We start from the raw sequence: 18,271 nt of genomic DNA on the forward strand, positions 1-18,271 counted from the left end.
GTAAATGGAAGATTGCTCCAATTCTACAAGGGCCATTTGCATGTTCTTGGTATCTGATTCTAGGGACATCTATGGATCTCATGGAATGTATTCCTTTTTATCCACTTTTTCTCCTTATTTTTCTATTTTTCTCCCGTCCCAATTTCGTATTGCCAATTCTCCCCTCCCCTGTCTTGAACGTTGCTAGACTATGCCTCCCACTGGTCGGCTGTAGTGAGGATAGAAGCCTTGCATCACGTGTCCCCTCCGGTACACGAGGAGGCAGCCTGTCGCATCTTTTCACCAGACAGCGCGGACTCTGTGGCGAGGAGTAACGCGTGGGAGGCTCACGCTGCCCCCGATACTTCCTGTCTCTGCTGTACAGGCATCACCCAACCGACGCGTTTTTTTGCTAGACGTTCACAGAAAAGTAGATAAACTAACTGTGTTCTGTTTTATGGGATATGATCCCAAAAAATAAGAGAAATAAAAAAAGTCACGCTAGAAGCCAGATGATTGACAGGGGCTGGCGTGAGGTGGGAAGGGTAGTTTATTTTTTTATTTTTTTTACTCTAAAGCCCTCGGTCTCTTCTCTCAAAAGACTACACGCAAGTTAGGTTGCGCCAAATCCTTGCATCTATAAGTGCCTTTTTTGCAACTCGATGCCCTGAGATTTCTATAAACTCATATTTCACTAATAACAGTTAAAATCATTGGTAAACAAACGTAGTGCTAAAAATATACACTTTGACTGCCGTTTTACTCTTGGCATTTTTTTTTTTATTATAAAACAACGCAACATTAATTCATACATTCTGTAGAGATGGATTTATGGCGTGATATCAATCTCATACCGGTCCCGGACCGCTCGGGCTTAAGAGGTTAATGATGTTGTTAATGATGTAATGACTTATGTCTGAAATATTGTTGTATTGTTTTAAGTGTCGGACCCCAGGAAGAGTAGCTTTTGTTTTTTTTTATCTACTTTTTCTCCCCATTTTCTATTTTTCTCCCTTCCCCAATTTCGTATCGTCCAATTCTACCCTCCCCTGTCTCGAACGTTGTTAGACCATGCCTCCCACAGGCCGGCTGCAATGTGGACGAAGCCTTGCATTACATGTCCCCTCCGGTACTCGAGGAGGCAGCCGTCGCATCTTTTCACCTGCACAGCGCGATCTCTCAGCGGCGAGGGTTTGCGTGGGAGGGACGCATGTATACAAAAGCAAGCCGCATTTCTCGGAGACGCTCTCTGATTGGCACTGACTGACGCTCTCTGATTGGCCACCGACACGTTTGCCCAATCCGTGACGAGCTGTGTCTTTGCCCATTTCCACGTCAAACAGCCTGCAAACTACCTGCCGTTCTATCGCCATGCTCTAAGACAAACTCTAACCTTAACCAACTTCGAAAGAGTGCCTAAGCTTAACCGTCGAAAGAACTTGCCGTCACGCTCTAAGACACTCTAACCTTAACCAACTTCGAAGAGTGCCTAAGCTTAACCAGTGTAGAAACAGGCGTCGGCCAATCAGAGAGCGTCTCTGAGAAATGCGGCTTGCTTTTGTATACACGCGGGAGGGACACGCCGCCCCAGTGGCTTTCTGATTCTACTGCGCAGGCGCACCAACCGACCTGTCCACAACGTCCGATCCCCACCCACCAGCTTCCCACCCCCTAATACTGCCAATTGTATTAGTATGAACGACCAGCCAAGCTGGTAGCAACGCAGAGAGCTGGGCTCGAACCGAAGAGTAGCTTTTGTCAAGTGCAAAAGCTAATGGGGATCCTAAATAAACATAAACATAAACACAGATGGCAGAGGCAACCATGCAAGGTGCCAACCTGTTCATCAGGAGCAATTAGGGGTTAAGTGTCAACGACACTTCAACATGCTGCCCGGGAGGAGTGGCAATCGAACCGGGAACCTCCGGATTACCAGACGACTGCTCTACCTCCCGACTCGAGCCACTGTCGCCAAATACAGTTGGCAGTGTGTCATAGGAAAGTAGGAGGGATAAGAAACGTATGTGTTACTTTCCATTCAATTTGACCTTAACAGTAAAAAATTTGCACTATGTGGTTTAGACTAGAGGCTCTACAAATTAGCAAACAAGGAATAGACCACCTAAATCTGTGTTTTGCTGAGCTATTCAGAGCCAGAGCTGCTTAGCTAAATGTTAGCCTCTATTCATTTCACAGGAAAGGTAGCCAACTAGGTTCAGGTCAGCTTCCCGTTCACTGTAAAATATCCTAATCTGTTCATCTATTTTGTTAGCATGATGCCTTCTGCAGTAGGCCTTTCAGAAAAGGTGGAACGTTATTAAAGGGATAGTTTGGATTGTTGGACATTATGTTGGATGAAATACTTGCCAGTAGTGTAGTCCAAGCAAAGCTTACTTAAGAGTCCAATGGTCGGGTAGATGCCAATTGGCTGAACTGTTTCATGGAAACTGAATGGAGGCTGCTAACCTTTATGTATATAGATATGTCGTATAGTATATCTGTGTTTGTTTGTTTATGTGTATAAAATAAAAAACAAACAAAAAACTCATGGTCTCACGTAAAACATTAAAGTCTCTGAAAACTGGCTGAAATCTTTTTTTAAATGTACATAGGCCTATATCATATCAATGTTATATTAAGCATCCACCAGCATTTCAATAAAAAAGATGTTTATAAGTATTATAAAACCCAGCTCAAAAAAAGCGAATTTGGCTGCCCAGTCCTTTTCTCTGGATGGTCTTGGGGGGCGTAGTAAAAAATGCTGCCATGGAATAAACAACCAAATCTATCAAATGGACCCTACTGGTTAGAAAGTTTGACTAATATACTAACTAGAAAACTAGGTTAGACCACCCAACTCTGTTTTTATTAAGTAAGAAGCTAGGTTTTATAGCATTTTCCATTCCATTCCAGCTACTTATCAACTCTGTGATGAACACAGACTTGGGTGGTGTACCTCAGTCTGCTAGTCAGCTTAACACAGTAGCTTTCAAACCAGGATCAGTTCAATTCTCAATCTAGCTAAAAGCAAAGAAAAGTGCAGTGTATTGCTTTCCCGTGGGGAGACGATTGGAAGTGTTCTGACGTCAGCTTGGAGAGATCCCAGATAGCATACCCAATTCAAACCCAATATCAGGAAAGTTGAAAAAAGTGTATTTAATACCCTAAATGACATACCGGTAGTTAGAATGCTATTGTGGATTTGGGTTTCCAGTGGATTTAAAAAGCTTATTAGTGGAGCTTTCAAACCATGTAGGGTTCATTAGATTTATTAGAAAAGAAAGAAAAGAGGTAATGTGTAAAAGCCTTTCACATGGTAACTGGGCATAATTTTCCCCCATGGAGGAGAATGTGACATTTTATGTGCCATTTCTCTGCTTGCTAACTGTATCTATGGTACTATACCACCATTTATGTGGGAATTTACTCCATGGGAATACCATTAGCTAAGTCAAAGGACTAAATAGTCAAAGGATTTATTGGACAAATCTGTCAAATTTGTATTTTCCACATGCAATAATGCAGAGGGACCTCTTTAAATCTAGTGCTTACTGTACCATTTTTCAGGAAATAACTCCCTCAGCTTAGAAGAAAGCATAGGAATTGACAACTCGACTAACAAAGTCTGGGTTGACAAAGAGCTAACCGACCGACTAATCGACTATAAGGGGGCAACCCAGCCCTACATATAATCGCAAACTGGCTGCAGTTCTCAGACAGATCCTGATCACTGTGTGCGTGTGATTGTATAGTATGTTTGTGTGCGCATACATGCGTATTTGCTTGTGTCCCATCCTTGCCTTGGAGTTGAGGGCACATTGCAGCGGTGTGTCCTTGTGCTTGTTGTGGATGATGGTGCTTGCTCCGTTTTCCAACAGCACCTGTATGATGCCCTCGTAACCCCAACGCGCCGCGATATGCAGCGCCGTGTCTCCCTTGTCGTTCTGGATGTTCAAACGACACGTGTGCAGGTCGTAGTACACCAGGGCCTTCACACACTGAGGGGGAAAAACACACCGTCAATTTTTACTGAAATGAATCCCAAATAACATTTTAATTGCATAACTATTACACTTTTAAATTTGAGCAATCAAATTATTGAATAAAACCATTGTTGCCTATAGGATCTGGACGAGATTTCTGTTGGATTGAATCATTACACCTCTAATAGGAATACTTTATTATATACGATACTAATATGATATTTATATCCCCCAATGATAGTGTCGGGATATTATGGATTTATCCCAACCGTGTCAACGCCATAACTCAAAATCCCTATTGATTTTGGTAACCTCATGACCTTTCCTCTAGTGCCATTATGAGTCCAAACATAAAATTCTCAAATTTGTGTATCTTGAATAGCTTTCATTCAAATATTTTCAAAGTTTCTGTGCACATTCATGACCCCTAGAGGAAGACCCCATGACCTTTCCTCTAGTGCTACCACCAGGCCAAACATTCCTATCCTACATGTGAACGTGATAACTCTAATATCTTCTGTTCAAATCTTTTCAAATTTGCGGTGCAGATTCGTGACCTTTAGATGATTAAATCGATTTATTTTGGTTACCCCATGACCTTTCCTCTAGCGCCACCATCAAGCCAAACTTATTTTTTTTTGAATTAGTGCATCTCTAATACCTTTCATTCAAATATTTTCAAATTTGCTGTGCATAATCATGAGCCATTGAGGAAGGAGCCTATTGATTTCGGTGACTCCATAGGCTTGTGATGGGTCCAGTTCCAATACAGTTTTAAACCAAACACAGTATTTTGCTTTTAAGGAGGATAAAACTGCGCCCCTTGGGCTGAGCTGTTAAGTGGTATGACAACTTGTTGAGCGCTTGCTAGGCTACTGGTTGCATGGCATATCTAGGCATCTTGCGAGTTGTGTATGACAGCCAAACCTCCAGTAAGCGTGTCCATGATCCTCCTAGTGCATCATCCAATTATGTATCAAGTATCAATCAATTATGTATTATTTTTTTACTTTTCATTTTGTGACCAGTCAATTAGCCGATTACATAATTTTAGATGACTCATCTGTGAAATAAGTGGAAACCCCATCCCTTGCAGGAAACGTGAGATGGTGTTGTTGACATGTCTGACTTACATCTTCATGTCCGTACATGCAGGCAAGATGCAATGGAGTATTTCCATTATTGTCCTGAGCGTCTGTGTTAGCCTTATAGTGCAAGAGCAGCAGCTGGAGGGGTTAAGGGCAAAATTAGTTAAGACATACAAAACTATGTATACATATGAAATTCAGCTATTGACTTGAATCCATATCCTACATACTGAACTGATATTATCATAAATGTGTGCACAGGTTCACAAATATTGACTGTAAATTCTTGTTATTGTAAATTCTTAAAATGGTCAATATTTTGCTTTAAGTCAGTATGAGGTGTTTCTATGCATCTTCAAATCCTAAAAAACGATATTGATGTATATTGAGTACACTACACATATAACTGGAAATGAATCACTATCCCAGGTAATATAAATGGTAAATGGTGCATTTATATAGCACTTTTATCCAAAGCACTTTACAATTTGTTCCTCACATTTTACCAATTCACTCACACATTCACACACTGATGGTAGAGGCAACCATGCAAGGTGCCAACCTGCTCATCGGGAGCAGGAATCAAACCTGGAACTGGATTACCAGACGACTGCTCTACCTCCTGATCCACAGTCGCCTCTAATATTGGCATGTTAAAACATATTTGGGTTTCCCATAGAACATGAGATTCTCCTGGCTATTGTAAAGGGGATATGACATTAGCATGCACCAACTCAAAGAGAGAATACTCATTGTAACTGAGGGGTTACAAAACCCTGACTGTATTAAAGATTGTGATAGATTAAACCACTGCTAGTTATGTACTTTAATTACTGGCCAGACAGTACATCAAATATAGATGGTGAACACCCACAAGAACACGGCATTGACACAGAAATAGTATTTGAGGGTAATTTATTATTATTAGGCAACGTTAGGTTACAGAATGAGAATTAGGGTCGCGCTTGTATGGCGAAGAATATGCGTAAAGTCAGTCAAGAGCATGAGTCACTAAGAATAGCAGGAATCCTACGATGGGTCTAAGTTGACACCACCTGTCGTATAGTAGCAATTATATAGGGCAGGGGTGGCCAACCAGTCAGAGACTAAGAGCCACAAAAATTACTGTGGTACCACAAAGAGCCACACCATATACCAGCGTTTCTCAACCTTTTTTTTCAGTCACGGCACCCTTCATGTGTTTATAGGTCTCACCCTCTGGCCTCTGAAGTTGCTAATGTCTTTTTTTATTTGGGCCTCACAGGGTTAAAAGTACCCTGTGAGACCCACGGTTGCAAAATTACAAAATCACTTTTAGCCATTTAAAAAAATAATGTTTATTTAAAAAATGTTAAAGGGGAACTACTTTACTATTTCTTTCACTATTTGGGCACTTTTACACAATTCCTGTGAGTCTATGGAACACCTAGTTTTTTTTCAAAAAAAAATGCATTGTTTTGTATTTCTAATCAAGTACTAAAAACCGCATTTTTCTACCTCAAGATCTTAAGCCGTTTTGAGGCTGGGCTCCAACCACTGTGTGGCCTGGTGCCAACTGCCACATCAACTGCCACGTTATTATGCAGCTGAGAAATCTCTGACATCACAGATATGCACATTTTCAGATGACTCAGTTCAGTGAGAGTGAATATTGTGAGAGGAGAATTGGAAGAATTCGCCAATATGAGAATTAGAGACATATATCCTATTAATATAAGTCCACATAGCTAAGAAACAATGGTAAACACTGAAAAAAGCCATTTATAAGATAGTTCCCCTTTAAGCACATGTATAGTCAATTGGTCCTGTTGTTCAGCCTCACAATGCTATTTGATAGTAAATATGTTTATATGCCCCATCCTCTGGCCTCTGAAGTTGCTAATTTCTTTTTTATTTGGGCCTCACAGGGTTAACCTCTTAAGCCCGAGATATACAGTAAAAGTGTATATTTTCAGCATTACGTTTGTTTACCAATTATTTTAACTGTTATTAGTGAAATATAAGATTATAGAAATCTCAGGGCATTGAGTCGGAAACCGGCGCATATTGACAGGAGGAAGTGGCACAGCCAAAAGTGAGTGTAGTCTTTTGAAGGAAGAGACTCAGGGCTTTCAAATTTCGAAAAACTACCATACCCAGCTCACACCAGCCCCTGTCAATCATCTGACTTCTGGATTTACATTTTAATTTCTCTTATTTTTTGGGATTATCTCCCACAAACCTGAACGTTATTGCCATAAAACAGAACGCAGTTAGTTTCTCTACCTTTCTGTGAACGTCTTGCAAAAAACGGTGTTGCAATATGATGAAAAATGGTGGAGAAATTTACATTATAAAAAAGATGGCAGAATTCAGTACTGTATCTACAAAACCTTCTGTTTAATCATCTTCCCTTTATTAATTTGCTTAGATTTTTCAGGTCTGGTCAATTTTAGCATGGTGTTATTTACAGTCAAAGATAAATTTATTTTTAAATAAAATTGATATTCTCCTTTGGTTCATTACAATTTACTCAAGCCTAGTAACAGACACACTATTTCTGACACTGATCCATATATGTCCCTAGATTCAGATACCAAGAACATGCAAATGGACCATTTAAAAAAAAATTGTAAATGTTTATTCTACGTCCTTATGGAATTTTTTTAATTTCTTTTAATTTTTTTTATGGATGGAAGAGCCGCACATTGACGGGCAAAGAGCCGCATGCGGCTCGCGAGCCGCGGGTTGGCCACCCCTGATATAGGGCAACACTGGTACCGACTGAGACAATGGGTTCCCTCCGGGGTGTAAGGCCTGGAGGGTAGAGGAATGTTCGGGTACTCCGTCTGATTCAATGAGGAATAAAGAGACTCCAGGTACAGGAGTCGGTCCTTGTAAACTCCCTTGATCAGCAGCAAAAGCAATAATTGTAATCCAAATGCCCGACAGCATTGATGACAGCTAGCCAGCCCCGTCCACGAGGCAGGCCCGAGTTGTAATCCTCACGAGGTTGAATCCCAAACGATAGTGGAAATCAACGATGCTCTTCTCCGGGTACCACGTCCAAAATCAATATGATCCAACCAGGAATGGTTCTGCAATCGCCGACGCCGATTCTCCTGTGTACATGTCCAACGGTTCTCCGCCTAGGACTCCTCGGGTGTGGGCGACGTATTTAGGCCACACAGCCTGGTTAAGTGCACTAGCTAAAGACACGACGAACCGCTGGGTAATGTTACACACGAAATAACTGTGGCCGCACGATATATAATAACTGAACGACTATTTACTTCACATTAGATTAAGTCGAACTCAACGTTACTCCATTAAACTCTGACACTTTTACCATTCTATTCGCACGCGGTTCTCAATGCTCTGTTAGACGCAAGGTTGCTCACTTCACTGCACGTTGACTTGTGGTGAAGGTGGGTAAGGTACTGAACGTAACTGAATTGAACTAAGCGACTAAGCTGAATTACTGGTGTGCGCACCTTGCGCTGTATTTATACTTAAGTGAATATCTAGTCCCAACCTCAGTCCTTGTCTCGTATTACTACGCTGACTCCGGGCATGTTCCGACATGCCTGCAGTTGTCTTTGAACTTGCCGTTGGGGGCTGGGGCGCTGTCCAATAGGAGAGCGAATATTACTCTGGTCTGAACGCAGGTAAAGGGATATTCCGTGTATATATATAAATAATATACAAAGTATATCAAACAATAAAGGGATATTCTCAGTTTAATCTGGCCCTTCACAACACTCATGTATCCCAAATAATATGGGAATTGACCAAAACAAAGTTTGTCAGAGAAACACAACAGTTGTGATTGGAGGATCAAGAAAAGAGGGTGGGGTTTGAGAAAGGGCTGGCCATGTTCGAATGGTTTGGAATTTGTTCTGTATATTGGCATTCAGAGTTCAAGAAGACAACAAAAAAGACATTATTATGTTATACTGTAGCTGCTGTCAAAGGAGAGAAAACTTTGGTTGCAGAGTGGAATTGAATGTCTTTGCATCGGAAATAAGTTAAGGCGTCCAATAAGAATTAACATAATGACCCTCACTTACCAATAGGCTGACTAATTGTAACACTAGGTGACTTGATGGAATAACGTTACACTCGTCATCTGTCTCCCATCAACACGGTACATTAGCATAATCATTTCCAGGTTATAAACATAAATGATTGCTCTGTGAAGCTCCTAAGGTACTTGTCAAATGATTCAATAGCTTTATATTCGCTTCATATATTTCAGAGTTAAATGCTGAGTTAAAAAGCAGAAGCAGTGAGCGGAGCTGCCCTTGTGGTTACATTATGACAGAACGTTTGACCTCACTGCCTACAGTGTTCCTGATTTTGTGGGAATGAACGTTCGGAGCTTTGTTCAAAAACCCCAACGAATGTCTGAAGCCTAAGAAATGGCATTGGGGCCAGCCCTAGTTTGAGATAGGTCCATAGGCAGGTGGGTACCAATCAAAGCTATAGAGAAGTAGAATGCCAACATAGGATTCTCACACCTGAAAGGGTTTTTAAATGGGCGACAGTGGCTCAGGAGGTAAATCAGTCGTCTGGTAATCCGGAGGTTCCTGGTTCGATTCCCACTCCTCCCGGGCAGCGTGTCGAAGTGTCCAAGACACTCAACCCCTAACTGCTCCCGATGAGCAGGTCACCACCTTGCATGGTTGCCTCTGCCGTCGGTGTGTGAATGTGTGAGTGAATGGGTAAAATCTGAGGAACAAATTGTAAACCGCTTTGGATAAAAGCGGCTCGCTATATAAATACATTCTACTATTCTAATGATATATGGTGCAGAATGCCAACATAGGATTTAATGTGTGTGGGGGTGCCGGTCTCACCGTGACTCCCTGGTATCCTTTTTGGCAGGAGAAGTGCAGGGGGGTGAGGGCGTGGTAGTCCGTGGCATTGACCATACCTCCCTTTGACACCAGCATGTCAATCAACTTGGCCTGACCTGTTGCAGGGCAAAGAGGAACAAGGATTTGTTTTACTGAAACACGAAACGTTATTACTCACACAGCTAGGCAGAAACAGGAAGAATATAGAATGGGATACATTTCCTATTGCCGTCACAAGTACAGTTTGCCATCTTATTGCCTGATTTATGTAGCTCACAGTTGCTCTACATTTTTAATTTCAGAATTCCACACTAGTCGATTTTAAACTTGAATCGTATTGTTCTGTTTTGAGGAGGACATGTGATAATCGGAAGTAAAACTGACGTAACACGCTCTGTGTCTCAGCCGCATCCAGACCTCTAGTGAACTACGGATACCACTTCCTCAGCTATAGCAGGCCGAACCTGAGGAAAGTTGACGAAATAGTTTCTTGGGAGAGCCGATGCGGCCGAGCTGTCGAGACACGGAACACGCCTCTACGTTTTGTACAGTATGTGATCATGTCATTTCCTCCTCACAACAGTGATCAATATGATGTAAGCATATAATGTATGGGCAATATGACTCAAGTAGGGGTGGGAATCACCAGAGGCCGCACGATATGACATTATCACGACACTGGAGTCACAATGCTATAATATCGCGATATATTACCCTTTTTCAACTGCAAATTATGCCCAGAAAACTTAGTTTATGAACTAGCAGATTAGACTTTGTATATCTATTTGATCTAATAAAATAAATGTTTTCAGTCTGTTCACCTCACTCCAATCATCTTTATTACAGCAAAATGGGATTGTTGTTGTATGTATTTTAAAAATCAATACTTGGCATCAGTGTATCGATATAACAGCGCGCAAAATATTGCAATCTATCGCAATGTATCGTGGTACCGAGCCCCCCCCCCCCCCCCCCCCCACAATCTACAGCTGAAGATTATCCCTCACACCAATTATCACAATGCCTTAAATGAAAGTGGGTCTACACAACTACTGGACATTCAAAAATGTGTTGTCATATAAAACGTGTATCAGTGCCATTCCATACTTTTTTGTGCAATTCTTAAAAGGTTAAGGAATTATACAAATGTATTTCCAGGCCTGAATAATTAACCTGGTACTGTAAACTACCACTTACCAGAGATAGCAGCTACGTGGAGCGGCGTGTAGCCTCGGTCATCTCTAGAGAAGGGGGTCACAATGGAGGGGTCATTCAGTCGTCTGCAGTCAGAAACCCACACCAGGATCAGAATCATGTTACCTTTCCTGTACGGGACTTTTTGTCCACTTGAACAGATTTTCTTCTTTCTGGGTGTTGTTCATTGATTGATTGATTGATTGATTGAAAACTTTATTAACAGATTGGGTACAATACAATACATGACATACAGGTTTTGAAGGTGGGTAGGGATTACATTTTTTTTACGGCTGTGGGTAGGGCGTTCCACATTGATGTGGCATGATTGCGAAACGTGTTTAGTCGAATCTGGGTTGAACATGATTTGTGGAACTCCCCCTGGTGTTGTGGTCGTGGTATTCACTGACCTTTGGGAAGTATTTCGACATGTACATGGGTACCTTAGTGGTGTAGTGCATCTTGTAGACCAGGTCCATTGCAAGTTGCTGTACTCTGTCGTCTACTCTAAGCCATCCTACTGTAGGTTGTCAAAATGGGAAGGGGTGAGGTGGGTTTTAGGAGTAAGGTCAAGCAGTAGTCTGACCAGTTTGTTTTGTGATGTTTGTAATCTTGTTTTTAGTGCCTTTGAGGTGCTTTGGTACAAGCATAGTCGTAGTACCCTTGAATGAGTTCTCCTGTTAGAGTCTTCAGGGTATTCATGTTTACCAGAGAGGAGATCCGGTACAAGAATCTTGTTCATTGGTTGACTTTTTTGATTACATTGGATGCCATTTTGTCACAGGAAAGATTTGCCTCTAGGATGGAACCCAGGTATGTAATTTCATCTTTCCTTGTGACAATATTGTCACCCACTGTAACAGAGAAGCCGTTGGTCTTGCTGAGTTTGTTATTTGATCCGAAGAGAATGGACTCCGTTTTACCCAGATGTAATGATAGTTTGTTATCAGCGAGCCAGGTGCAGATTCTGCAGAGTTCTGAGCTGAGGGTTTTTTCAACCTGTAACTTGTTCCCGTCAGAGACCAGCAGGGCTGAGTCGTCCGCAAACAGGAACAAGTTGCAGTCACAAGCTGAGGACATGTCATTTGCATAAATTAGGAACAGTAACGGTCCTAGTATGCTTCCTTGTGGAACACCACAGCTCACTGGGAGGGGGGGGGGATAGAGTACCGTTTACCTCCACCATCTGTTCTCTCCCCTCCAGGTAGGATTGCATCCAGCTCACTGATGGACTATCAAAACCAATTGCTTTTAGCTTGTCAATCAGAATGGAGTGATTGACAGTGTCGAAGGGCTTTTGTAGGTCCAGCATGACCATGCTGCAGTATTTGCCCACGTCCACCTCTTGTTTGATGTGGTCGTTCAAATAGAGAAGGCATGAGTCAGTGGAGTGGGATGTTCTGAAGCCAGATTGGAATTCGTAGATTTGATTTCTTTCCACAAGGTACTTTTCTAGCTGTTCGTAGACAATTTTTTCCATGACTTTCGAGATGGAGGTAAGAATAGAAACAGGGCGGTAGTTGCCGGGTCTATTTTGCTGCCTTTTTGTGCAGGGGGGTCACTCTTGTAATTTTGTCTTTGGGGACGTGTCCCTGTTTTATGGAGATGTTTATTTTTAATTTTTTTTAACTTTGACCAGTCAGCTGGTTCTTTTTAGCGTTTATCGCTTTTTCATCGCACTCATACTTGGTCAAGTTCGACCGACAGAAGCAGGCTGAAAGGGTTCAGATGGGGGGGAAGACACTCTGGGAAAGGCACGGCTGCCGTCCGGGATTCGAACGCGCTCAGCCCCAGATCCGCGCGAGCGCGGTTGTCCACGGCGCTGAAATAGCACTCGCGGTACGTGGTGAGCTACTGGAGCTCCCCTATGGAGATGTTTATTATGTGTGTGATGACTGGGGTGATGGCGGCTGCTGAGTCTCTGAGGAATTTGGAGGGGATATTGTCATGGCCAGTGGCCTCATCATTTAAATGGTAAATGGACTGCATTTATATAGTGCTTTTACAGGTTATGCCTCACATTCACTCAAGACAGACATTCACACACCAACCGCGGAGGTAACCAGGAAAGGTGCCAGTGTCTTGCCAGTGTCTTGTTCAAGGATAATTCCGACATGCTGCCGGGAGGAGCCGGAATCGAACTGGAAACTTTCCGATTACCAGACGACTGCTCTACCTCCTGGGCCGCCAATCACATTTAGGCTGTGATCACAATGGACACCTTTTTCTTGCGTTCTAACATGCAACGAGTGATACCACTGGTTACCGTCGCTACCTCAGCTAGCATTACATTAGTTACATACATTACTGCTCACAGTCCTCCAGGCATTGCTGTTCATCGTACAAACAAGGTTTGTAGGAAAACAAAATTTACTTCATCTCCATTATCGATTTGGTTTGCTGTGGATTTCTCTTCAGATTTGTAATCCCTCCCCTCGGTTGATATGATTGGTCCATCGACAAGAAGGTGACACGGCTAAAGTTTAAACTTTTTCAAACGAGAGCGCCCGAAAAAGCGTAGCTTAAAAAATGCAAGGCGCGTAGTTAGGAGGAGACGCGTGCCTGACGCAACAAAACCATTGAAAACCATAGAAATACGGCGCAGGAGGTGCGTTGAAAAAGGCATTCAATGTAATCACAGCCTTACAGAGCAGTTGGAACACAATCCTTGGTTTCTATAATGTGTATAACAAAGTGACAATCTCACATTAATGTGATAATTAGGACATCATACACAATAAACAGAGATACTGACTCGATTGGGCCTATCTTCCATTTTCTCTGTTTGATTTCACAGGCATCCATATAAAAATCACTTTTGGCACATTTATGCCATCCATGATTTACACAGCGTTGATGCAAAGGGTGTCGATGTCACACAAAGCAAGGGAAATTCTCGATAACTACTGTACACCAGAAGCAGAAGAAAAAGAGAAAACAGGAAATAAAAAGCCTTTCCTGGAATCCTTCTTTTGAATGCCAACCATGTGTGTGTGTGTATACTGACCCAGAGAGCTGGAGCTCGCAGTGGTCACAGGAGCAGAGAGGGTGGCACATCTTTACCTCCTCGTCGCTCTCATTCTCGCTCAGCACGCGCTGGACCTCCGCTCCGTTACCATTGGCTATGTTCTGCGGTGCCCCACACACAGCAAACACACACACAGCGTTCAGATGAACACAACCATGGCTACTGCGGGAATCAATTCACCCAGTCAAGCACAAGAGCCCTGTGACTCCGGGAAACCTTCTTCCCACTGCAATGCCTGGGAGGCAAACTCTTAGCCTGCTGCTTGGTGGAAGGGTACACAATATATACCCAGTAACACCAGTATGCGGGTCTCGTCTATGCCGTCTACAACGCTGTTTGGTTTCCGGGTTCCTCTGATTGGCCACTAAGCCCACGTGACCCTACGCTAGCACGCCCCCCTTATCGCCGCCAGTTATCGTGTACGCCCGCGCATGCGCATGAGCCGTGATAAGCGCCTTCTGTTACGCTGCCACCACCCACTTCAATGACAGAGCGCTCATATTTGCGAATGCATAAACTATATCTTAAATGATGGCTATGTGTCTAATATGGCCGTCGCTTATCAATGACTTGTTTAGGGTGAACGCTGTTGCATTAGCAAATATGAGAGCTCTGTCAATTGATAAGCGACGGCCATATTAGACACATAGCCATAATTTAAGATATAGTTTATGCATTCGCAAATATGAGAGCTCTGTCATTGAAGTGGGTGGTGGCGCGCAACAGCGTTCACCCTGATGTAAACAAAACAAGTCATTGATAAGCGACGGCCATATTAGACACATAGCCATAATTTAAGATATAGTTTATGCCAAATATGAGAGCTCTGTCATTGAAGTGGGTGGTGGCAGCGTAACAGCGTTCACCCTGATGTAAAGTAGGGATTTTTTATTGGTTTGTCATGACAAACCAATTACATAATCCAACATATGTGTAAAGAAACAAAATATCCCAGTTAACGGTATATTTTTTTAATGATTCATTACAGTATAAATTAGGTTAACTGGAGCTGCGTATTGATGGCTCTCATATTTGCGAATGCAACAGCGTTCACCCTGATGTAAACAAAACAAGTCATTGATAAGCGACGGCCATATTAGACACATAGCCATAATTTAAGATAGTTTATGCATTCGCAAATATGAGAGCTCTGTCATTGAAGGCGCTTGTCGCGGCTCATGCGCGGGCGTACGCGATAACTGGCGGCGATAAGGGGGGCGTGCTAGCGTAGGGTCACGTGGGCTTAGTGGCCAATCAGAGGAACCCGGAAACCGAACAGCGTTGTAGAAGGCATAGACGCATGCATGTGAATCGTAGTCAAGACTACGGAAGCGGTCATGTGAATCATAGACAAGACCACGGAAGCAGTCATGTGAAATCGTAGATGGGCTAATATTCTCACCTCAAACAGACAGTCTATGGGGGTAGCAGCATTCAGGGAGAGCAAGCTCATCTTCTGTCTGAACTCAGTCTTGTCGTTCAGATCCCCAGAGCCCTGCAAGGCAATAGCATACACTACTTCACTACCAACTACTGGCTAGTGCACCAGGCCAGTCTCACAGAAGTTAACCTTCTTCCCCCGATGGAGGATCTCAATGCACTAATTAAATCTGTAAATAGGCTTAAAAGAATAATCTGGTCATCATACTTGATGGATTCCGACCAAACTCTCTTCAATTGGACCAAACTGAACTAAAGACATGACCCACTATGGTGGGAGAGTTTCCACCGTTTGTTAAAAACACATTCATGTATTTCTTTTTACAACATTCTTCTGTCTGTCCAGAAGGTGGATTTGAACCAGTGTACAGCTGCACTCAAGCAGCTGATAATACCTCTCGACGGTGGTCCAATTGACATGTTTTACACTGAATCAATTAGCTTAATGCCAGATAAGTGAGAAATCTACCTTGAAATTAACCAAAATAACTCTTTGAATCTTTAGTCTGTGAAACTGGCCCATTAGAGTGCTGTTAATGTACAGTAGTTTTGGGAGTGGGCGATTGTCATGATCAAGGTGTTACTGTGAGACAGTTGTGGTTGAGACGGAGGCGGTCTATGTAATAAAGAGACCAGTCACTGTGGTGGTATTGAATGGGGAGATCTGTGATGCGACAACGACAAAACAAACGTATTCACAGAAAAAAAATTACATGCGATGCGATTTTATATTGAATAAAATAGTAATTTACTGCACTTTGAGGTTGAAATGTTGAGTTTTAAAAAGGTGTTCATCGTTAATGACAATGAGGTTGCCATGGTAACTAAGGACTCTGTGGCAGAAACCAACGGATGGCGCATTTGTAGAAGCTGGTTCAAGAGGATGGAATAATATTTTTCTGTCACAAAATTATCCTTCTCAAACAAATTAACCATCCTGTGTTGGCCTTGGCAGTTATTTACCAATGACTTCAAATTTGAAGGAAAAACAATGATATGTGTGACAGAGAGTTAGATACGGACGACTCCCCCATTCAAAGAGAGAGGTGTGTAGCCTTGTTAGTGTTGTTAGTCTCATCAGTTATCAAGATGATGGCAGAGTAGAGGTCTTTCACAGGTCTGAAAGGTTCTCCCTGGATCCAAAAAGACCCGGAAATGTACTGCCCGAACCGTACCAGACCCGGATCCACAAAGACCCAGGACACACTGGAACCAGATCCATTTGGCCCTAGGAGCTGTCAGTTAAACTCAATCCATTCGTCCCTGAGAGCGGTCAAATAGAACCGGAGTCGGACCAAAACAGACATGATTTATATGTCTTATTGTCATAAGAAAACTCTGGTCTTACCTGGTAATGCCAGCTTATTACGTAGTCACGTTTATCAATATGACAGTGGCACATTGGTAAAGAAGGGTGGAAACTGTCAAAGCAAGCGTCATTTAATTGAAATCTGCAATGGAAAACTATTTAAAGCGGAAAAAAATATATACATTCTTTTTTTTTTTAACACAGGTATATCGCGGGTACGGAGCTGAACTGGACAGACTAGATTTGTATTTGAAATGACCTGGGATCTGTCCGGGTCCGGGTCGGAACCACAGGTTTTCGGGCAGACCAGAAGACTTCTACGGCAGAGTGAAGTGAATTGGTGGAGGTCAGTGCGTGTACAACCCACCGTGTGCCCTTGACTCAGGTTGCCCTGGCTGATGTACTCCACAGCAGCCTCGAAGGTGGTCAGGCAGTAGCTGAGCTCGTCCTTGCTGGAGTGACTGGAGTTGCTGAAGCGGAAGTTTTTTATGTAGCTCAGGTTGGCCATCCTGAAGAGAGACATGACGATTAGCATGGCTGCAGATAGCAATGTTCTGTGACACTAAAATAAACATTTTGTGGAGCAATCTACCGGAGTAGATTATTATTTACCGACTGATCAGTTCAAAATGTATTGACACTTGCCAGGAAGATATGTCTTTTGTTGGTGAATAAACTAAGTTATTTTTCTGGGGAAAGTTTTAAACAATGTTGTTGATACATTGGATCAGGTTTTAAAAATGGTAAATGGTGCATTTATATAGTGCTTTTATCCAAAGCACTTTACAATTTGTTCCTCACATTTTACCGATTCACTCACACACTGACGGCAGAAGCAACCATGCAAGGTGTCAACCTGCTCATCGGAAGCAGGGGTTAAGTGTCTTGCTCAAGGACACTTCGACACGCTGCCTGGGAGGAGCGGGAATCTAACCTCCGGAGTGCCAGACGGCTGCTCTACCTCCTGAGCCACTGTCGAATCGGTCTTACTATGTATCTCTATAGCCTCAAAATCATAATTGAAGCTAGCTAGCTTTGCCACTAACGCCTTACCAAGCTGTACAATACATATGAAATGATGATAGTGGAAAATCAACATTCATTCCATTCAACCCTCTAGCTCCTACTATGACCATAAAAGAAAGAACAATTACACAAAGTCAAGAGTTGACACAGAATCCTCTTTCCACTCACCAATTGGGGATTTCAGTCTTCAAAAGTAAATACAAAATGACTGAGAGGAGGTCGTCTGCACATATTGCCTCTATGCTGACTGTAGGGAGGGAGAGAGAGAGAGAAAGATACAAAAAAGACAAGAAAGAAAGAGAAAAACATTCAGTTGGTGCTGTAACTTTGTTAATTTCTGATGTAAATTGGAAGTAAAGCCTTAAAAATAAACCATAACATTATCC

General features: G+C 42.5%; 1 protein-coding gene across 1 annotated transcript in view; it reads right to left on the bottom strand.

The window, feature by feature from the left end:
* Positions 1 to 18,271, bottom strand: part of ankrd27 (ankyrin repeat domain 27 (VPS9 domain)) — a 126,275-nt gene that overhangs the window by 73,836 nt on the left and 34,168 nt on the right. The window contains exons 10-17 of the mRNA XM_084334734.1: positions 18,054 to 18,132; positions 17,227 to 17,368; positions 15,513 to 15,605; positions 14,090 to 14,211; positions 11,086 to 11,168; positions 9,889 to 10,004; positions 5,096 to 5,188; positions 3,780 to 3,977 (exon numbers count right to left, since the gene is read on the bottom strand). Coding sequence (XP_084190860.1) covers positions 3,780 to 3,977; positions 5,096 to 5,188; positions 9,889 to 10,004; positions 11,086 to 11,168; positions 14,090 to 14,211; positions 15,513 to 15,605; positions 17,227 to 17,368; positions 18,054 to 18,132 — 926 coding nt within the window. The remainder of the gene's footprint in view (positions 1 to 3,779; positions 3,978 to 5,095; positions 5,189 to 9,888; positions 10,005 to 11,085; positions 11,169 to 14,089; positions 14,212 to 15,512; positions 15,606 to 17,226; positions 17,369 to 18,053; positions 18,133 to 18,271) is intronic.

Source organism: Notolepis coatsorum (assembly GCF_963971535.1).
Source record: "Notolepis coatsorum genome assembly, chromosome: 18".
Taxonomy (NCBI): Eukaryota; Metazoa; Chordata; class Actinopteri; order Aulopiformes; family Paralepididae; genus Notolepis; species Notolepis coatsorum.